General features: G+C 26.9%; 2 protein-coding genes across 3 annotated transcripts in view; one reads left to right on the top strand and one right to left on the bottom strand.

Moving 5' to 3' along the window:
- LOC111029063 (DNA-directed RNA polymerases I, II, and III subunit RPABC3) overlaps nt 1-17,867 on the bottom strand; it is a 41,347-nt gene extending 23,480 nt beyond the window's left edge. Inside the window, exon 1 of the mRNA XM_022307899.1 lies at nt 17,765-17,867. Coding sequence (XP_022163591.1) covers nt 17,765-17,840 — 76 coding nt within the window. The 5' untranslated portion in view covers nt 17,841-17,867. The remainder of the gene's footprint in view (nt 1-17,764) is intronic.
- Nucleotides 17,868-17,988: 121 nt separating this feature from the next.
- LOC111029062 (protein UBASH3A homolog) lies at nt 17,989-23,413 on the top strand. Of its 2 annotated transcripts, XM_022307897.1 has the most exons (10): nt 17,989-18,089; nt 18,149-18,557; nt 18,624-18,864; nt 18,967-19,165; nt 19,615-19,790; nt 19,889-20,027; nt 20,091-20,160; nt 20,223-20,674; nt 20,753-21,010; nt 21,914-22,173. In XM_022307897.1, the coding sequence occupies exons 2-10, from the start codon at nt 18,445-18,447 to the stop codon at nt 22,171-22,173; spliced, it is 1,908 nt and encodes a 635-aa protein (XP_022163589.1). In that variant the 5' UTR covers nt 17,989-18,089; nt 18,149-18,444. The 2 variants fall into 2 exon arrangements, with proteins under 2 accessions (XP_022163589.1, XP_022163590.1); XM_022307898.1 differs by lacking the exon at nt 17,989-18,089 and having other exon boundaries at nt 18,445-18,557; nt 21,914-23,413.
- Nucleotides 23,414-24,067: the final 654 nt, after the last annotated feature.

The following is a 24,067-nucleotide window of genomic DNA, read 5'->3' as shown; positions in this document are numbered from 1 at the left end:
TGAATCACCTTTACGTGTAGATAAATATACTCCATGTATTTAACAAGAGGAACTTTTCATTACATGCACTATATACATTATACAATACTTTCCTTTAATAATTCACCTGCTTAACAATTCAAACCTAACCTTATCCTCAGGAAAAAAAGATTGATTCTTATCTGAAAAATGAAGTAAGTATCACCAGAGGACACTCCTTTAATGTAATGATAAATATAAATAATGAAAATATAGTCCTAAAGTATACTTGAAAATTAAAAAATCAAAATTTGAACAAATGTATTATTAAAGGGAATAACAGGGGAGAGCATAGTAAATAACTTTGTATATAAATATCGACCTTGAAAAAGTTCTATAACTTTCAACTATGAAAAGTATATAAACATAGTAATCGGTAACACGTGAAAGTGTGATTATCATTACTGCATTACAGTAGTTATTAAATCTCAAATCATAGAAAAGACGACAAAATTACAAGAGTAATAATAAATAACTACATTTACGATTTGACTATATATTGAACTATATTAAAACCGACTATAATATAAAAAATATAATTAACATAATGCTATTTAAAAATTGTATTATTTTTAATGAAATATAGCTTGTTCACGAAAAAAAATTACAAATTACAAATAAAAACTTGGTACATAAAAGTAATACGTTCATTATATAAAATATATATATCTATATAAATTATATAAAGGTACATGGTATTATATTTTAAGGCTACACGATTGCAGCCATATTATAATGTAACTAGTGGAACTCTTTAACGATCCGCGGGCGCGATTATTAGTGATAATATTGTTTTGGCACATGTACGTCCTTGGCGTGGTCAGACCGTATTGCCGAAAATGTTATACGAGGGGGGCCCACGGGTGCCCCATTGTTATTGCAGTGCGATACACACACAGATGTGCCAAGGACAAGCGTCGGTTGCTAAAAAACCGTGCCCAACAACCTAATTCGGGCCTCATTTCGTCACACCACCGCCGCAATATATGACAGCGCAACGAATTTTCTATATATATCATCCAAAATGATTATTGCAATCTACATAATATGTAGGTGTAATTTTCATATGTCTTGAAAATCTATAAACGTGCGTTGAACTGATTAACACTAGGCTTTTAGCAACTAAAGGTCTAAAACAATTACTCGAGCTGTTCGATCTCTGCTCCACCTATCCTTCAGCCACGCCAAAGTCTCATCAATATAATACTTAACAATTTTTCTTAACGAAATCGAAAATATTATAATCGATTGATGGTACAGTTATAATACTTTATAATATATAGTGATTTGCATTGCTTCAACAATTAATACATTTTATATATTTAAGGATGATATTAATATACTGTATATACCATGTTCACAGTAAATATACAGGGTGATTCACCAATCATGCTCAATTCCTCGTTTTCTTCAATAATGCAGTTATTCCAAATTGGTTTTTTTTAAATTTTTAAATAAACTTAAATCCCATATTTTAAAATTCTTGAGATTTTTCGTACTACTTAAGGAGTGTCCTGTGGAGATACAAACTTCTGGTTTTTTTTTCAAATGAGAACACCACTATTCAACTATAAATTGCACAGTAGATAATTTTTCTAAAATGTTTGACGTACCAAAGTCAAAATTCAAACAGTTAGTTTTTGAGTTATCTATAACTTTGAGTTATATGGATAAAAGGTCCATAATAATGAGTTTATAAGATATGGGGACTATGGTGATTTGAAAATTCCAGTGATTAATTTATCAACATTAATAATTTGTAAAAATGGCTCAAATTTAAAAATACTAATTTTATTAATACGTCTATTTATATTTATGTAAAACCAGTTTTAAGGACTATTATCTTTAATATTAACATTTCAAGAACTAAAAAACTACTCATTCGAATTTCAAATGTGCTACATCAACATTTAAAAATATAATCCACACACTTACAGTAAAAGAGGGAGGTTTTCATTTGAAAAACAGAAATTTGTATCACCGCAGGACACTCTCCTTAAGTAGAACAAACACATTCAAGAATTTGAAAATACGGTCTTTATAACATATATTTAAAAATTCCAAAAACAGATTTGAATAAATTCATTATTAAAGTGAAAAATAGGGTTGAGCATGCTTGTGAATCACCTTGTATATTTAAAAAAAAATTAAAAACGAATTAAATAGAACATAAATATTTTTTAATGTTTGAAGGTATTTTGATAGTTCACTTTAATTTAAAAGCTGTGTTTTGTAATAAGTGTATTGTGTGCTGTTAAAATCTTACGAGTAATCACCGTTTGTATACATGTTATTACAAATAAAAAGTTGCTATACGTTTTAACATTATGACTTCTGAAAATTATAACTTTTATCTGTATACAAGACAAATATATTCATTTCCAAGATATTTCAATATTTTTATTTAAGTTATAAGTATGTAAAATATAATAATTTAAAAATGCTTGTACATAATAGAAAAATTGAAATATAGTAAAAATATTAATACAACCACTGATAATGTTTTTTAACTTAAAGTTTGATAATTGGTCAATTCACTCTAATATTTAAGTAAACAACACAATATTGGTTCTGCTGAACACAAATTTCCTAGGTCAAGCGTGGGTCAGAGAGAGAAAACAAATAGTGTGCTGACATCCTCTTATGCAATTCATCTCATTGAAAACAATATAATATGAAGTTTAACATTAAAGATATGATCATATTCGTATGTATGGTTCGTATCGTAGCTTTGAATAAATCATATTTATGTCTGAAGAACAGTTAAAAATTCAAATTTTATTTTTATTTTTTAAACAATTTTGAATTTTTGTTTTACTTAACATAGCACATGAATTTTATTTTTTTATGAAATGTATGTACATCAGATTGGTATTAAAGGGTTCTTTAAACGAATATAAATGTGTTGTTAATAATCAAGCAATGTTACCTATTATTAAAATACAAATCAAAAAATTAAACCATTTATTATGTGCGGTCATTTGTTTTTGATTTTCAAAAAAATAAGAAAATCGATTTTGTCAAAAACTCATTTGTGCAAAAATTTCCATTTTTCCAGAATTTTACTCGATAATTAAAAAAAATACCAAAAGTACCAACTGTTTGTGTAAACAATTCATTTACCTACCATAAAGTATATTGCAATTGAAAATCAAAGCATTTTTCAATTATAAATCGTGTGCACAAAAACAAAAATAAACACGCATCATTGAAAAATCAATACGTTCATCGCTCCGCTCAAAATATAATATAATATATTAATTAAAGATATACTTTAACTTAGATACGCACAAATCAAATGGTAACAATATAACTATAGGTACCTACATAATAGTATAAGTTGATCCTGTACACTTCGTTGCCCGTTAAAAATGCCAACTCTATGTGAGGCTCTCCCTTGTTATAATGCGAGCAATATATCATCAGGTAGGCAATCTACCTGCGGTGGATTGCGGACCCCGGTATAGGTGCACTCTATATGAAAAATATGTTTTATTCTTATTTCATTTTTTATTTTGTTTGTGGAATAAATAAATAAAAATATAACTCAGCCACTTTGGTATAGGCCATGTGCGAAAATTTGCATACTTAAACCTGATCTGCCTGATTAACCAATGGCAACCAAACAATTTAAAAAATATTTATTTTTATTTTTTACTCAGAAAATTGAGCGAAAAATTAGTTATTAATTAAAAATTGTACGAATAATACACATATTGTACGGCACGGCGGCCAGCGGGTTTCCAGCTACCTCTAATCTGACCTTGTTGTCCGTCAAATTATGTTTGACTTGCTCTTGTATAATATCTTTGACTTCTAGCATTGCGAGTTCTACGACATAAGTTTGTTTATAATAATAAGCGTGATGGCTTTGAACTAACCATGATGAACAAACACTTATTAAACAACGCACTGCACATTTTTACTTTCTTGATTTTTAATCAAGTAAATATGGTAATTGAAATGAAAAAGACTGAATTTTGAGAACTTCAAGAATTTGTGTTAAATAGGAAAATAATAAAAATGTAACTCAGTAATAATGAGTATAGGTGGGCAATTAAGCTAGCTTTAGTATAAATATTAATAAGAGAGATCTGATATCACATACAAGCTATACAACGAATCCACAAAAACGTCAGCTTGAACAGTACCAAAAAATTTATTTTTTAACTTATCTCCTAAACTATGATAGCTAGAAAGTTGGTTGATAGCTCACACAAAATTATCAAAGGGGAAACAAGAGTGGAATAAAAAATTTTAAAAAAAATTATTTAATTTTTCAGTTAAAAAAGTTATTTTTTCGCTAGATCTTCATTTAGCGGAGTAGATTTCAGAAACTGAAGAAAGGATTTTGTTGTTTGGGGTTTTGTTAGATTCAAATAGGCTAGACGAAGTGCTGTGAAGATTTTTAGAACTTTATCTTCAATCGTTAATTCACTACAAAGCTTTAAAGCATAAAAACATCAAAAAACCGTCAAATAAAATATGTTTTGATTTTTTTTTAAAGCTCTGTAGTCCCAAAAGCCCAAACACTTCCCAATTTGTAATGCCATACTGCAGTTAAAGCCCCAGAATACATGACTCATAGATACTTTTCTTTTCTTAATTGTTTGCATTAATATTATACAGATAAAAATAGATTAATTGTAGAATTTTACTTTTTGATACAATTCGCCGATCAAATACATAATTAGACGGACGAAAATGTCAGGTTACAGGTAGCTGGAAATCCGAGGGCCGCCACGCCGCATATATAGGTATACAATTTACACGTTTATTTTAATTATTAATAACCACTTATTTAGTAAATTTATCGGACTAAATGTATGCCTATGAAATTCGCTTGGACATAAGAAACACATGAAAAAAATCCGATCAAAATTCATTTGATAATTATCTAGTTTACTTTACACAAAAAAATCACTTGCAGCTTTATATATTAGTATAGGTATATATAGATATATAATACTTAATTAAGTTCAATACGAAGAAGACGAATTATGCATAAATGCCATTTTGACATACATGAATATATTATGTAATGTTCATTGGTAAAATTACTAACTGTAAAATAGTGAAATCAGAAATAACGGTATATACTCATTGATATAGTCTATACTCTATAGTGTGTACTATTACCAATTATTAGGTATTTAAACAAATAAGAAAATATTCAAAATACTATAAAATCATGCATAATATTAATATAAATAGGTAATAATATTAGTAATAAATGTGATATAGTATTGGTATATACTATAGAAGATAAAAGATAAAAGTATTTTTACAGCTAAAAATGTCCATAACGGACACAAAAAAAAACATTACCAGTACATTTGTTTCGCTCATAGTCTATAATGTTATATTTTTTTAAAGTGATTCGCTAATAAAAATATTCAATTTTATTTATATAAATAATAGTTATATATAAATATAAAGTTACTTAAAACATGTTAATAAATGTCAGTAGAACTATTCGTTATCTACTTATTTGGTATGGTCTCATTCAGTTAGGCGAAATAGTAATTCAGTGAAGGTCCATTTAAGCAAGAATGCAAGGTATTGGTGGGGTGACGGAGTGTAGCAAGTGTATTATATAATATATAAATAGTCGATGAAAAATAAAAATTTTTATAATTTTTATCTAACAACTACTATTACTAAATAATAGTAGTTTCAAATTCTCAAAAGTTTTCAAAAGCGTCAGGAATAACAAATAAAATATTAAGGAGAAACGGGGATTTTTAAGCAAAACCAGTTTTTGAAATAACCGATTTTTGTTTTTAGTGTAACTCTAAAAAAGATGACCATAGATACATGAAATTTTCACTGAATGTTTGTGTTAGCATTTTCTATACACCATAAAATTCAAAGTATTTAGACTATGTTGATCTCTATATAGGCGGCAATAGGCATATATGCAATTTGAAATTATTATTAGTTTTTTTTTGATTAATTATGTCTATAAAAATTTTAGTCCAAAATAATTTTTTATGAGCGTCTGAATTTCAAAGTTGACAAAATACGTAAAAGTCACAACAATTTGCAAATCATTCTAAGTTAGAAATTCATAAGAAAATTTTCTTTTGATTTGAAAATGTAATACAAGATTCCCTATAAGTATATAAATTCTGCCAAACAGTGAAATTAAATTGTTATGAGCGTTTGAAGTTGAAATTTTTACAACATTGGATATTCACTAGATTTCTCGTGTTTAATATTTCTTATTTTGTTGTCATTCAAAAACGAATAACTGTACACTTGAAATTTACACCATATGTTTATTTTATTTATTAATATACTTGATAATAAGAATATAAAATATCCTAGACTGAAGTACCGTCTCTGTTCAGAATCGTTTTTCGTATACCACAAGATCTTATATCATTGAATTCAAATTTAGTAGGTACCATCCTTTACAGCAACCTTCTAGATACCTTATACAGAAGAGCGACATCTATTTACCCACTTTTTTTTTATAATACATCGAATTGGAAAATTTGGATTTTTATTTTGTCTTAAATTTAGAGCAAAAGAGGAAAAAATAGGAATCGTACATATATATTTATGTATATTTTTTAGACCAGTACCTATACAATTATGATACGCGCATGCATTTTTGTTATTGTATATAATTTATATACATATATATATTATGAATATAAAATAAATGAAAACATTAGCTTAGATAAATGTATAAATGATAACATTTAAATTAATATTTTTATATTATAAATATAAGAATACTATGATAAAATTACAAAATACAAGTATTTTAGTTTACCCCTAAAGATTGTGTTTATCAAAATGCTATTAATATTAGGATGATCTTTATATAACATGTGTTGGGCTATTATTTTAAATATACACCTCACAAAAATCTGATTATGTGTACATAAAGTATACCGTGTAAGCACTAGAAGCAATCAACTGAGTGCATTGATCTTAAAATTATTGTACTTATGAAAATATGAAAGGCGTAACACAATGCTTCAAGCCAACAATATTCAAGGATGTCTGCGATCATCTAATATAATAACATATAGATAGTTTTTTCTTATAATATTATTTTTTTATCATTACGTTTCATTGTCAGGTATACACCACGAAAAATCCTCAGGGTTATTGGCTTGATTGGAGTTAACACATAATTATAAACGCACCAAGAATATGACCCAAGTTATTCTATGTGTAATTTTGCATTGTTAAAACAATAATGCAAAAAGTTTGTCAAATGAGAAAGTTAGTTATTTTTTGGTTTCAAAATGTAAATGCCAAATAATTATAACACCGGAATTACTCAGGCGAAATATTTATAAATAATAATATATTTAGAATATGGAAACAAATTGCACAGTTTTGGTCAAGATAATTTGTGTTTAGATTTCAAGTGACAAAATGTATGGTTAAAAGTTGGTTTTAACTATCGACGACAGAATGTCTTCATAGTTAAGTTAAATTAAAGTTACAGGTAGACTCTCAATTTGATTTTTGCCGTTATATAATATAAACTACATATTACTATCTAGGTAATGATTCATGGTTTAAATTTTTTATCTAAGAGTTATACTTTCGGTTAAATATTTTGTGAGCTCTAGTAGTTATTTTCTATAAGCTATTGCTAAATCTTCGCACGTGTATTAGCCGATTGCTTTGACTATTGTGTCATGTATTTATTGTATTGTTAGCAGCCATTTTCGAAACCCTATATTTGGTCAACACGAAATTGAGATTATGCAATGTAATCCAAGGGTTTTGTGTGTATGATATTATCTCCACACTATTTTGCAATCGCCCACGAAACATATACAAACGAACGTAGAGGTACACATTCAATGAGAGAAAGGGGTAATTCGTTAACGATTGCTGTGAGTCAGCTACCGCATTCCCACTTGTTTTTTTTTAGATACAAATAACATAGTTCGTGCTGTACTCGGATATTTTGATTATTTAGTAATGGTATCGAAGGTCCCAGATTAGCTTTCACTATAGTCTCACTGCCTAAATATAGATAGTTATGTTTTACATAGTTTGTCGACAATTAAATCTCCTAGTTCGGTTTCGATGATACATGCATAATATGAAAATATTAATAATAAATAGATACAATTTATAAACAATTTATAAAATGATAAATATTAGATACTTTAAAAACAAGTAAATAAAAATGTCATAGCTGATACAACGTTTGAAAGAGTCTTTTAATGGATTCAAAATCGTGATATTATACAAGTATAAATACAGAGGTGATTATTTTAAAGGTAAGTACTAAGTAGGTACTGCACGTTTTCTAAGAGTATGAACTTTTTGGAAATATACTTTTGGATAAGTTAAGGTACTGGTTTGTTATCGCACCGCAACCGAACTGCATAAAAACACTACCTGGCGTTCTCATGTCAGCAGTCTTTAAACTAAAAATTTGATAGGTATTCATGATCAATATTTCTCTGTAACTCGATATCTTACGTGTACCTAGATATATTTAGCATGTTTATGGAAAATAGTAAAAACTTCTTAAAATATTTAAAATTGTATTTTATTGTATTAAAATATAATCTTGGTAGGCAGATTGTTGCCTTGTAACTTTATTATAAGTACTGATATTTAAAGAGCTTTATGATTAGGGATATGACTTAAATAATTTTATATTTATTTAAGTGTAATTATGAAACATGGTACTATTCATATTGTAAATGATCTGGAAAAAAATATAATATTCCTATTTACTTTTATTTGAAAGTGTTGCAATGGTACATCGTATATATAAAAAATATCCGAGTATACAACGAATAGACGTCTTCTTATCACGGGGGGAGATACATTTTATACAGTGAGGTAGCGTAGCAATATAACAAACAAGTGCCTACTGGTTAAACTCTTAAAACCAAAGTTTAAAAAAATATCTCATTCCCATAAATAGCTCAAAAAGAATCATAATATTTCGAAAATTGTATCATAATGGGAAATGGCCATAATATAAATATTTTGCTTCCCCTCTAAAATAGATTCACTTTCCTACTAGAAAAGATGCTGATGTATAGAAAACCCAAGACTTTTTTATTACCCCAAAATTTGATCAGAAAAATAAAATACAAATAGCATTGCAAAATCAAAACATTATCATCGCTCCACTCAAATTCTAAAATTTTAAGAAAGTTCTTTACAAAAAAAAAACAAATCACTTTAAAGTTTAAACCAATACATTCTCGCTCAGCTCAAAGTCTAAAATTATTTCATTGTTTTCATACTTTCATTTGAAAAATTGGACATAACACAATATTATTAATCGATCGGCAGTGTAAATAGCTTTGGGTGCAGTGCCAATATTTCCATTGCTTTTTTACGTGAATACAAACATTATTGACATTATTAATACCTAATAATAATTAAGTTATAAATTGATAAATTTGTTTTATAATTTAAATAATTTATTGTTATGATACAGAATTAAGTATGTTTTATAATTCTATAAGTTAAACATAATGTTTTCAAAAAATATATAATGTGTTTATTTACTAATATGTTATGCACAAATTACAGTCAATTGTTGAGTTTTTGATAAAAATAATAGAATATACAGATGTTTGATAAGTAAATTATAAATTATAATTGTATTATTATAACAGAACATTTTTGAAAAAATTCATTTTTTTTACTATTTTTATCATTTTTAGTTTGCATCCAATTCGAGTCATAATTTCGCCTTTTTTTAAACATACCACCTCAAACAGAATACAAATTGCAATTTGTATATTTTAATAATGGATAACGTAACCATTGGCTTTTTTACATAATATAGGTACTTAAATAATTATTTATAAATCGTTACGATTTATTAAATTTTAGCTAATTTCGTGAGATAGGCGTGTGTGTAGTGTGTATGACCTATTCTGAGGCGATTTAATACAACTTTGTCTCTTTTTTAGTGGGACATTGGGTTATTCAATTTTTCTGTTGTTCTTTTTACTTTGTTTAATTTAGTGTTCATTTTTAGCCGTTAATTCTAACATTTATTTTTAACTTGGTTGTAGATCATTTAATATTATATTTATTAGATGAATAAAGATATAAAATAACACTTTTAAAATCTATTTTTTAAGATTGCATTTCAAATAAAATTATAATGAATTTAGGAATTGATAAACAACTAATGAATGGTTCTACGTGAGATGTGCGTTTACTTGTTACATTGTATAATGTAAGGCAATACAAATAAAATTCAGTTCGACCTCGAGGAAGCTATCCATTATTAAATTGACAAAACATTTTAAAAAGCAACTTGGCAAATTGCCTCCTCAACGCTCATGTTGGCGGCCGACGTTCATCTTCAGTATGATTAATTATTTTTCGCAAACTGTTACTAATTTAATACCAAACATAGAATGCACTTTACAATGTTATTGTATTTTTTATTTTTCATACTAAATATAATAAGCATAATATTTTAAAACACAATTTAAGAATTAACCCTCATTATGGACCTTATAAATTAATGTGTTTAGTGATATTATTAATGAGCTTTAAAAATGATTGATTTAATATTAATGGAATAAGTATCAACAAATTCAAAACAATAATGTATACAATTTGAAAATTTGAAACTTTTTTATTTAATTAATAATCATACATTATTGTACAATTGTACATAGGTATACGTATATATAAAGTAATTTTACTTCAAGATTTTTATTTATTAATAAAAGTAACAATATTATAAAAATAAAGAAATTCTTTACACTTCAATAAACAGTCAATACTATTTAGAGATTTGTATGTACTTATATGTGAATATTATTTTGTCAGAACCATATCAAATATAAACCGTTGCATATTGGATTTAATATGTTTATACGCTTTTATATCTCAAAATATTTCTTTACCGCAGACAGGTTCGCATCTATCACGTTCTAGTCATTAATCAAAATATTCTAAACACAACATCAAACTTTTGAAATGCCATTTTGTGCAATGACAGGTAATGATTAACATATTTTATATCAGATATAAAATTACATTGTGTTATGCAGGTTTGAAATTTTGTTGAACAATTTATTAAATTACATATGAAAAATAAAACTAGAAATAAATTAATTGTTACAAATTAATAATAAAAATATATTAACATTTGCATTTTAATTAAAATATTACAAAAATAAAATGTAATTTGGACGCAGTTGCAATAAGTTTAAAAAATAAAAATATAGACCAGGTAAAACTAAATAAAAAAGTTGATTTTCAAGGAAATATATTTTACTTCTTGGTCATTATAAAAATATAAGAAAACATATAATACAGATTAATACTATGCTATAATATTATACTTTCCTCGGCAATTTGACAAAATATGAAATTATTATAAAATACATTTTAAGTTCATGGTTTAAAATAGTTTAAAATTAATCGAAATATTTTGAAAATTGCGTTATGTATAGATAATAATATTATACGGCGTTAAGTAATTAATTAACACAATAACTGAAATAGTTATTTTCGTTTAAATATCCAAGTTCATCAACATTTTAACTGTCGTGAATTTAAACTTCAGGTCTTTGAAGAAGAATTGTCCGTTATATTATTATGTTCTATCGTCGGTATGTACGTGTAATCAGTGATACTATCTATATTTATAATTGCGAAAAGAACAACTTAGAAGAACCTTGTATTAAATCTCAAGCTTTACGGCTAGGAAAATATAATTTTATCAATATAAATTGAGAAAAGTAAAAAAAATCATAAAATTAAGCCTATATAAAGAGCACAAAAAGAGCCAAAATGTTTTGAAAATCATGTTGAAAATGTCAAGTCTTTAAGGTTATTCGTTTTATAGAATAACAAAAAAAAACCAAAAAAATAGTCGCGTCAAAAACTATAATTTTGCAGAAATAACCCAGTTTTTTTCCGACTATTTGGTACCAGAAACTACCCTCTACGCTTTTGCTGCTCCAAAAGTCGAAGACAGACCTAAAAAAGAAATAAAATAAAAAACCCATTCATACAAAAAAATTCTGGCAAATTCTTAGAATTAAAATAAAATTTCAAACGAAAAACCTCTAATTTTAAAGGCAAACATATAAACATATGAATACATTTTTTTTATAAATGACCTCTTTCTCAAAGTCTAAATTGTGAACATATTTTATACTCCTGTCAATTTAATTTATATTATTAAGAGTGTTTTCAAAAATAACAATCGTATTTTATTGATATTAATTTGACTGGGCAAACATTAGATGACGGCATCATATTTATTTAGCTTTCATGACTAAATAAGTAAAACATTGATGATATTTTGAAGAGTGTAAAGGTTATGATGAAGTGTGTTACCTTAGTTTTTAGACTAATGTAGTTGAAAGCAAAGCAGCACACTCAATGTATATATTGTGCAGAGGAATTGGGAAAGAGAAGACCTTGACCGTGCTTAAACCCGGGCTCGGGGCTCTATCGATTTTCAAGGCACCGAGCATGCGCCCCCCGAGGGGGTTGATGGGATCGGGAAATTCACAAATGCCACGGACACACCCTTTGAACTTTTGACATTGGGCATGGGTAATGTGATACATTTAAAATTAAATAAACAAAATATATTAATTGTATACAACTATATAAATATTTTTCTGTATAACTCAAATATTTACTAATAAATTTGTCTTAAACATTATTAATTGATAAACGACATTCTTCAGAGATCTTATTTTTTAAGAATAAAATCATACTACATAATAAAATAAAACACAAATATATAAATTTGTTTAGATAAAAATAAAATGTTATTAAAAAAAAGCAGGGAACTCGTTTTGTTATATAGTAGAGTTCGAGTTTACTACATCATCCAAAAAGGTCACTGTTATCAATGTGTTGAATTTGAATTCAATTTTAAATCATTGCATACAAAAAACGAATCTGAGCGGAGACAGTCCCTATTTCTAACTTTCTAAGTATATATTATACTTTTCTATTAGTTCTATAGTAGGCAGAACTAATTTTTACTCAAAACACTCCACAATACACAATACACATATTATACAATAACAATAATACTAATAATATTATACCATATATTATTGTTATGAACGTATGAGTCAATGCCGGGATATCGATACTGTATAACAAAGGCAAATGTTTCAAGTCACAACGATTAATATTTTTTTTTAATTACACCAACATTTACTATTTAAAATATTTTTAAAAAAAATTATTATTTTTCCTTTTAATAAACAGTTTAATCAACATTTAAATATCAAATGACCATAAAAAAAATTTAATTTGTAAAAAAAATTATATACCTACCAATATAAGTATTTTCGATATTTTTAAATTGAACAATGAAAAACTTATGAAGAACATTCTCATACTTATTCAACTCAAGAATAAATTGCACATTTTTGAAATTTTTATGAAATTCATAAAGAAAATAATATTCTTAAAGACTTGAGTTAAAGTATATAAATAGTACAAGCCTTAAATAAAGCCAAAATATTTTGAAAGTAATATTATTAATATAATATAATATATAATTATAATTATAATTATATTATGTTGAGAAAAATCTAATATAAGTACTTGGAATCTAAGTAATTCTGCGTTATTTTTTACCTATACGGACTACAGCCATTAATAGCACAATTTTGTTAAAAACTGATATTGCATAAATATCCCTGCCGTTTCTCCATATTTTGTTTCTTACATCAAAATACCAACTAGATCTAATTATCCACCAGAAACTATATTTAGTGTAGAAGATTGAACCTCCAAAAGGTACGCCAGGGATAAAACAAACGTGTACATCGTAAAACCAATTTATTTATAACTCCACTTAAAATCTAAAATTTAGGGTAATCTCCCTAACCATGGGATTAATAAAGTTTAAACTCAAAATAGGGTGTTTATAAATTTTAAAAAATCCTTTATTTTCCATTGAAATTGGCATCAATCATACTTTCCAAACATTTTGAGCAAGGTATTTAATTGTCCAGAAATTAAACATAGTGAATTTAAAAAATATCAAAAATGGAATCAAACAATAAAATTTGAGTTGTTTGTAATAGATCCTAAGCAACGGGCAAAATGTATGGATGTAGTCTATGTTTATTTGTTGTCAATTTTTCTTAGTAGAAGTACTCTAAAAGTTTCAATTGTTCATTGAAAATGTCTAAATATAGTAATGAAAGAACTTTACGAGAGATAACTTGTCAATTAATTTGTACATTTTTATGTATGAAAAAACCTACCTCATTTTGATGGTTTAGTTAGAGCATTAATAAGACTTAAAATAACAATCATTTTTTATATCTAGCATAGTTTATTTTATAAAATTAAATTAATGGACATAATATTATTAAGTCCAATATACAATATAATTTTAGGATAACAAGGTTTTAATATAATCACAATAAAAGATATTAAAAAAATAATCAATAATGAAACATAAATGTCATACAGGGGGAAATAATATGTTACATAATACTGTTTTATAGCAATTGCAGTCATATGTATACATGAAATTTACAAAAATGAAGAGCATTTTTGTGCTAAGTTTAAAATTTGATGTACCTATACATTCATTATATAATTTCAACTAATTTCATAACTTGAACTGTAAACTATCATCATTTAATCAGTGGCATACCTATGTTGAAGGGGCTTAGGGGCTTCAGCAACCCTCCTTCTCCCCCCATTGGCCATGTTATGGAATAAATATTTTATAATAAAAGGCAAAGTAGAGGCCCCATGATATTTCTGTAAACATTTTGTGTATTATCAATTATTACTAGAGGTTATTACGGTTACAGGATATAGTATTAACAACCTTAGTATAAGGTAACAGGTATCAAATTATGATTTACAATGTTTAGCCCCCCCCCCCCTCGCAATTGAAAAGTCCCGGATATGCCACTGCATTTATTTAAAAGATATTTAAAGGTTACCTATTATAGAGAATTTTTTTCAATATTATATTCGTTGTTTACGTTTTTTTTTAGATATTTGCTTTATAATAATTCATAGGTTTGGCATTTGGGTATTCATATCTGACATTATAATACAAGGCTTATCATTTATTATATTCATGAATAAATACCCAACTTTTGAGTTACAAGCAAAGTCCATTCTCTTTAGTGATCAATTAAAGGAAAAATAACTTATTACTTGAATATTTTAATAACTTTTAAGTTTTAACATGTTTGTCTATGTACATCTACCAGTTTTTCAAATGCCACAATTTATGATTGTATTTTTATTTAAAATAGTAATTAAAAATATACTTTTCTATACTACCCAGAGAGTGAAACAAGATAAATTCTCAATATATGTGACTATTACCTTATTTATATGCATTCTTTAATTCAAATTAACACGATTCATACTGAATTAATTTGAATTAGAGTACAAGTATACATGCATACCTATCTAAAACTGTATTAGTATAATACACTTTCACCAAACCAGTTAACAATGCAACGTTTACATGCACAGTTTAAACTTTAAACCGATTTACCCTAATACAAATTAATAATCTCATTCGGTTGTTGTAGTGCAATCCGTTTAGATGCACTTTGTACTCATATAGTTATTTCCAATGCGCATTTCAAATATAAATTAACTTAAATGTTTAAGGTAAACCGAACTGATATTAAACTAAATTAACAGCCGTTTACATGCATTTAACTTCAAGAGTTAACTAATTTGAATTGAGTTAAGTCAGCTTTAGCTGTGCATGTACCGCAGTATATATTTTCATGCCTTGATAGTTGATGTTTTAATTTTTACCAAATTACCAATCTATAAATAGTTTCACTTTAATTTGTTTTATTAAAATATAATACTATGATAGTTAATGGGCAATTGAAAAATGTCTCAAAATATATACTAGCTTAAAAAACAATTAAACTGTCCATAGTCATACAATTTAAAATACTGTTTAATTTCAATTTTAATTTGTTTCAAGAGATTAGTGATGGGAAATTAGAGAGTTGACTGAATAATGAATACTAAATAGTTTACACATACAATTATCACTAAAAAAAGTGTTGAGGTTTCAAATATAGATAAAGGTCCACATACCCTGGAGCAGTGGATGCGTACAGACTCATTTCAGTGTATGGGGACCTTCATTCTTTAAATTAGTAAGTAATTAATAGAATTATTAAAATGTAGAACAAGAATTTAAAGGGATATGTTATGTTTAAAACAAGTTAGTAAATTGATAATCTTCAAAATTCATACAATTACTAGGTAATTTACTCATTATATTTTAATCGAATTTAAACTGTTTTAAATTACACACGACTGATAGTTAGTAATTATATTAATACATAAAAGTTAGGTACATAAAAAAAAATTACTAAAAAATGATCATGATTCATTCGTAATTCAACACTTTGTCTTTACTACATTTGTTAAAACGATTAATTGCCTACTAGAGCTTAGAAATAATCAATGTAACTCAAATTGAGTTTTTTATTTCTTATTATTAATACTGAGTAATTTAATAAAACTTAGGAACTAGCATAGCTTTACTTATATTATATGTGTATATACTATGTGTTGGCCGTTGTTTCAACTATATTTTAAAATTACTAGATTTACTTAAATAGAAGAAAATACCTATGAACAACTTTTATTTTATTATAAATAATAAAAAAACATTTTATTTTAGTTGTAGTTAAGACTAACCTGGTAATATTAGAATCAATTGACCTATAACAATATCAAATTTAAAGGTAAAAATATCATCTACGGCATCCCACAAGATTTAATTGATATTTAAATTTTAAAGGGAGTTTCGAGTATTTTAAAATTGTAGTATTTTACATAGTTACATGTTTGGAGTCCTCTTAAATATTAAAGAAGTATGGATATTTTGACAAATTAAAAAAATAATATTATGTACTGACAAAGAAAAAAAAATTAATATGAATTAACCTGATTGTATTACAAATTTAGGTAATTCAAGGGTCGATGGAAAGAGAGGCTCATCATATCATCTACTACTACTGTGCTTTAAGGTATTTTGTCTAGTTGTTAATTATTTTTATTTATAAGTTTATTAAATTTATGTTTACATAACCCGGCTGTTGAAAACTAAAATGTGTTCTAACAGCCTTTGCTAATAGCCAAGGGTATTTAATGTGAAGAGTGGTGATCGGGGATCATAAATGTGTTGATTTGGCAGTGGTGGTGTTTACAAAACGGTTGAGACATTAATAAGATTTCATTAAAAACAATTTAATTTATTTTTATTTTTCCCAGGATTTTACACCACCTATACACTAGGTCGGTGTAACATCATGGTGACATGTACTAATGTCAAACTGGTTGGAAACTACTGATTTACACTTCAAAAAGTCTCAAAAACAGCTATTGACCAGACTGTCTGGACCACTTTTAGACTATCTACAAAAGTCAAAACCACTGTTCAATCCAACATGACTAAAAGTCACCAACATGTTACACTTTGATATTTTACTAATAAATTATTGGTATGGTAATCCTACTAAAAACCAGTAGTTTGCATATAGTACTAGGTATATTCTTCCTATTTAAAAAAAAACTAATCATACTATATTGTGTAAAAAAAAACATGAGTTTAAACTGTTCTTTTAGAGGGTAATATTTTAAGAATAATTTATTAATATTTAACTGGCAATCGCCTGATATCTCTTAAGAGTAAGGTTTATATGATATAAATGGACTACTAAACACACCAGCATTATTATAATATTATAAATAAATAGGTAGTTATGTTTACCTCGATCAAATTGTTTGCCATTTGGATCTATATCTTTCACATTGAATATATCTTCAAAAACCATTCCTTGAGCCATTTTTCCAGTAAGTTGATTTCGAACTTTTGTATACTATATTCAAACTATAATATGTTACATATATTTACAGTTTACTATTAAGGTGAACAATTGAACGTAAATTCGATTTATAGTCGCAAGACAACACAGACAACCGCAACCGCTTAAATTACAAGAAGTTGTTATCAGGAACGTCAACCTAAATGATAAAAAAAACTGTAAATAAATATTTTACGTATAACCTCAAACTCGAAACATGTACATTTTAAGGTATTTACGTTACTTAATGTTATCCGTGTATGATTGAATGAAGAATGGTGTTATCGTAGTTTTCGTGGCTGTCGGAATCCCGGTACTGATGGTCGGCTGACGGCGGTAGTATGACAATGACACAGAATGAATGAAATATTTAATATATTATTCTGTGTTAATAGTAAATAGAATATTGTCTTTATCGAATAATGGTGTGTCCGTGTGCTAGACGGTAGTGCGGTACTCAAACTCGTTACTTGGCTGTCGGTAACGATTATTTCAGTATTAATTGTACTCAATGTTTGGAATTAAACCAATTCCATCTAGTTGAACTTACGATCCCCTACACTGCATCTCTAACTTAATTATAATAATGGCTATGCTTCCACCTCGGAAAACGAAGACCGTGTCAACTGAAAAAAGTTGTAAACATTCAATGACGCCCCTTCAAACCCTTTTACAAATGGGGTTCCCCCAAAATCGAACGTAAGATTATTTGTTTGATACTATTAAACATCAAAATCATACCTATGTTGTATTTTATATTAATAGAGAAAAAGCATTAGCAGCTACCGGCAATCGAGGAGTCCAATTAGCTGCTGATTGGCTCTTGGCTCATGTCAATGATACTTCTTTAGATTCCAGCACTAGTAGAGAGTATATCATCTATGCCTGTCCAAGTGGGTCATTAATGTATGAGTTAAGGGAATTTTGGAATAAATCAGCTAATAAGTGTGGACGTAATGGAGCTCATAATTTTTTGCCACATATTACTCTAGTATCATTTTTTCAGGTACTTATGAATTATTTTGTACACCTACTCATAACTATTAAACTATGGAACATTTAAATCAAATGTATAAACTAAGTTTAATTATACAAATATTGATTACAGGTACCTGATGAATATGCTAATACACTGGTATCTATACTAAAAAATGTTTTAGATGAGGTCATTAAAGAAATGACAGTCAATGACTTTCATTTAGAAACTTACACTTCTTCAAATTTTATGGGTTTTTTTTTATCTGATCAAGGATCAAGCTTTTTAAAAAAAATTGCTGTACTATATTCAGAAAGAATCACAGATCTTGGTAAATTTAAGCCAATATTTATATTTTATAATACTATATTATATTATTTATAATTTTAATGGGTACAGACAAAAATTCAAAAAGGACTAAACACTAAAAATTTATTAGTGGGAAAGTGGTTGCATCTAACTCTTTGACATCTACATTTATTATAATATAGGTTAATAATTAATATTTGTGGTAGCCAATTGGTAGGTATATTCGATTATGCCGAGTGGAAAAATTTGACAGAGTTATCAAATACCTACTGTCACATTGTCACCATTCTGAATTTTCTCCTAGCTGATTTATAGTAGACTATTAACAGCAATCAATGATTAAAAAAAAAAAAAATGTTACTATCAAATTATATTAAATGGCTTAGTATGTCATATTATCTCATTTTATGGTTAGATATTATATTTTAAACTTAAATAGCTCATGGTTTAATTTGTAATTACTTGTTCCAGTTGGAGTTCAAGTAGATCCTCATTTAAAATCTTTACATTTAACTTTGGCCTATCAATTTGATGTAAGCCAAAAAGAAACTTTGAAATCATTAATCAAGTCCACAATAAATCCATCAACTCCATGTTTATGGGAACTTAAGTTATATTCTAGAGAACCATTAGCTGCTTATAAACAGGTTAGTGCGTTTACATTTAATTTTGTTTCAAAATATTGTATGATTATTATTAGTTAGGCTTTTGTTGCATTTTATGTATAATATATCAAATATTTTAGGTATATAAGGTTGTGTACGCACACGTCCCACAAGCTGCTGATGAACTAGAACTAAGAATAGGTGATTATATATATGTATCTAAAGAAAGCATAGATAACTCTGTTGATGGTTGGGCTGAAGGAATGTCATGGTTAACTGGTAATAAATAGACTTTTAATTTTAAGTTCTAACAGAATTCTGAATTTCTGAAAATGTTTACAGGATGTAATGGTTACTTTCCGCTATGCTACACTGAACGTACTGCTGAATCTGATACATGGACTCTACATTGGTAAAATGTATTATTACTATAAAATTAGTAACCACTAATTTTTAAATGTATTTCTTTTGCAGTTCATTACCCTTAGATGGTAGTTATCATGAATCTAGTGAAGTTAATGATACAAATATGACTGAAGAAAAACTTGTTGAAAAATATGGCATTAGTTTTGTTCCAGCTGATTATACACCACATTCAGAATCTCCCAAAGGTCCCAAATCTCAAAAAATATATATATGTCGACATGGAGAAAGAGTAGATTTCACTTTTGGAACTTGGGTACCCTATAGTTTTGATTCCGATGGAAAATATGTCAGAAAAGATTTAAACATGCCCCCAAATATTCCTCAACGGCGGGATTTTCCAAACTCTTATCAAACCGATACTCCTCTCACTTGTGTTGGTGAATATCAAGCTAAATTAACTGGATGGGGTATGAAAGCTGCTCACTCAACCAAATCAATCCAACATGTTTTTTGTTCACCATCATTACGCTGTGTACAAACTTGCCATAATATCTTAGTTGGTTAGTAGTTTATATATAAATTATTTTTAATATAAAACCAATATGTACATTAATTGAAATGTTAAATTATTCATATAGGTCTTGATATTGATAAACAAGTTTCAATTTGTATTGAACCCGGTATATTTGAATGGCTTGGTTGGTATAATCAGTCTGGGCTACCTGATTGGATGAGTAATGAAGAGTTAATAGCTGCAGGTTTTAATATTAATTCCAAGTATGAAGCTTTAGTATCATTACTATTTCTAACTGAAAATATGTCTGAAACAGTTGAACAGTATTATATTAGATGTGATGAAGTAATACAAAATTTAATCAAAGCAACTGAACCCAAAGGTAAAAAAAAACCAAATTCTCACACTTATGTATAAGATGTTTTGTGTGTACCTCATCATTGATTAGGTCACTGTAATAAATATGTTAATTTTGAATTCAATGATAAATCATTGCGTACAATTAACGGTTCTGAGCGGAGATGGTGGTTTCAGGCTCTATTTTTTAGGATATTTTATTATTTATTTATCTTTGCATTAGTTACACAATGGGTTAAACTAATTTTTTCCCAAAACAAATAGCATACAATTTTATATTATGAATCACTCTAATTTTTGAGTCAATACCAATTTACCATATTACAATGCTATGAGTAGAATTATACATACATGTTTATTATTTATGCATTGTATAAATATTTTTGATTTATTTGTGTTAAGATATTTTTCAGTAATAAAAAAAGTTTTGATTCCTTACGATTGATATTTTTTAAATTACAACTAACTCATTGAAATTGTTTGAGCAAAACATTTTTTTTAAATTTAAATATGCATTTTTGTAAAAATGTAAGCATCTAAATTCTGTAAAAAGATATTATGTATTTTTGATATTTTTCGATTATTTTAAGGACTTATGGGGAATTTCATATTACAGTTTCAATGCTTTTGACCAAAAACCATTTTTGTTATTAAAATTTATTAGAAAAATCAAAAACTTAAAATGTCAGTAAAAAAAGTTTAATATAAATATGAAATAGTATCTTTCTGTATTCATTTTTGAATTAAAACAAAAAAACATTTGTTTTTGTCAAAAACTGGGTTGGCTTAAATATTCCTGGATTTCCATACATTTTTTAAGTTCTTCGATTTGCTAATACTACATTCATTGCACCGCTCAGAATCCACTATATTGTATAATATTCAACATAATATTATGACATTTAAAAAAAAAAATTAATTTTTTCAGGTGGTGATATATTGCTGGTAGGTCATGCTTGTTCGTTGGACTCTTTTTCAAGATCATTACTTCATAAATCTCCACGTACTAAACAAAATTTTGTAAAAATGGTTAAGGACATCCCTTATTGTGGCCTAGTAACTTTAATGACTGATGGAATTAATGATTGGACATTTGTCGATCCTCCAGTTCCACCATTAACTAACTCTATTAATAAAAGATTTAATTGGAAAGTTTTAACCACAGACATTGATGTCTCCCCGAATTAAGCAATCATTGACTGCCATGTGACCGCCAGAGGTCTTCTGTAATTTTCAAATTTTATACTTTTCTGGCTGCCGGCACATATACTCGATCATTACTACTACGCCACATGATTGTCGGTGACCTTAAACGAATATAGTTCTATAACTTCAATAGTCTATAAAAACCTGGAATGACATAAAAAATATGCTTGGCGTGTCAAAAGTAAATATTGTGTGACTGATGCGTTGCATGGCAGTTAAGTTAAACCTAAATCTAGTATGACCTCATAAAAACAAAATAACTTTATTTAAAATTACGATTTTCAAAAAACACACTTATTCTAACTTAAAAAAATAATGACAGTTGATTTGGTAGGTTTACAATAAATATGTTTATTTTTAGTTACATAGGTTGTTAACAAGGCTGGGCATTAATGAGTTAAAAAGTTAAAAAGTAATTCTTAACTAAGTTACATAATGTGTTGATTTTCATTGAAAGCAATTTCTAACTTCCAACCTCTACATTATTTTGAATAATATGCAGTAGCTAATCTGTTAATTAATTTACCTTGTACATTAAGTAAATTTTTCTCAATACAAAACCAATACTTAAATTATTTTGTTTATTTTGTAATTACAATAGTGTATGAATTTTGGTAAATACTTTTGTAAACTGTCAGTGTTGGTAAATACTTTTGTAAACTGTCAGTGTTGGTAAATACTTTTGTAAACTGTCAGTGTTAAATGTACCATTTCTGGATTTCATAGGGATCAAAGTAACATAAATTCAATGTTTTATAAAAAAAACTCAAATTAATTAATTTCAAATATCTCTACAATTACCCTAACGTAAAATCTTGTAGATGCCTCTCATAAAAATCAAATTAAATGATCAATAACTTCTTTATTATTATTATTATTATTTATTATTATTTATTTACATTATACGATGCCCTTATTGTTTTTGTCATAAATTATAAATTCAGTAAAAAGTCTGTATTTATATTTATATTTTATATTTATAATCTATACCAAAGCATAATAATCACACTCTATAAAAATTAAGTTACAATTTTTTATTTAAATAAGAACTTTTACTCATTAAAAATAAAAGAAACTAAACTTTCAAAAAATTAGGTTACTTATCCAGTCTTAGTTGTTAATTGTATGGTTATTTGAAACAATTTACTTGGTATCGTAAAGTTTACATTCCTCGATTTTATATCTTATCCTATGTAAAAAGGATTACCGAATAGACAAAAAACAATATATGATTTTTAAGACTAGTGATTTCTGTGTGATTGGTAATCATTTGCTTCCACCATTAAAATACATAATAATATGGCAATAACAAAATTATGAAATCAACATTTTTAATATTTAAAACTGACCGGCTACTTATTTATTATGTATTGCCTATCATTTTCTTAAGAATTAACTACACTATTTTTTAATTAAGTCTTTCTCAATGTTAAAAATGTATACCATTCTAAAAGTATAATTTAAAACTCGTATCTTAAATTTATTAAATAAAATTATACATATTCTTGAATGAATACCTTTTTGCAAAACATTGGATTTTTTCCCATCTCTACCTAGAGCTTATTTTCAAATGTAAAATATTGGCAATTCATTCAATGAACAATAGTTATGAAAAGTGTTTTAAGAAATTGTATAATTTGAATAATAATATTGTTATCTTAGTGATTTTGTATTAAAATGTATTGAAATTATGGTTATTTGGAAATATTAATTAATTTTATTATTGCAAGAATTATTCTACGCACTTGACCACTAAAATATGTACTTAATGTTCCTAGGTCAAAGTGATAATTTATTCTATTTTTTTTCCCAAGACCTTGTATTTTTTTTTATTATATATATAGTATTTTATATTTTAGTCTTAAGATTTTTTGAA

This window comes from Myzus persicae, unplaced genomic scaffold, assembly GCF_001856785.1.
Source record: "Myzus persicae strain clone G006 unplaced genomic scaffold, MPER_G0061.0, whole genome shotgun sequence".
Lineage (NCBI taxonomy): Eukaryota > Metazoa > Arthropoda > Insecta > Hemiptera > Aphididae > Myzus > Myzus persicae.
This window is presented reverse-complemented; position numbering and strand designations above follow the sequence as displayed.

Excerpts from the sequence above, each read along its gene's own strand:
- LOC111029062 (XM_022307898.1), top strand. The coding sequence starts at position 18,445 with ATGGCTATGCTTCCACCTCGGAAAACGAAGACCGTGTCAACTGAAAAA. Across the intron at positions 19,166-19,614 it reads AGAAAGAATCACAGATCTTG|TTGGAGTTCAAGTAGATCCT; the intron begins GTAAATTTAAGC and ends TACTTGTTCCAG. Across the intron at positions 20,028-20,090 it reads AGGAATGTCATGGTTAACTG|GATGTAATGGTTACTTTCCG; the intron begins GTAATAAATAGA and ends AAATGTTTACAG.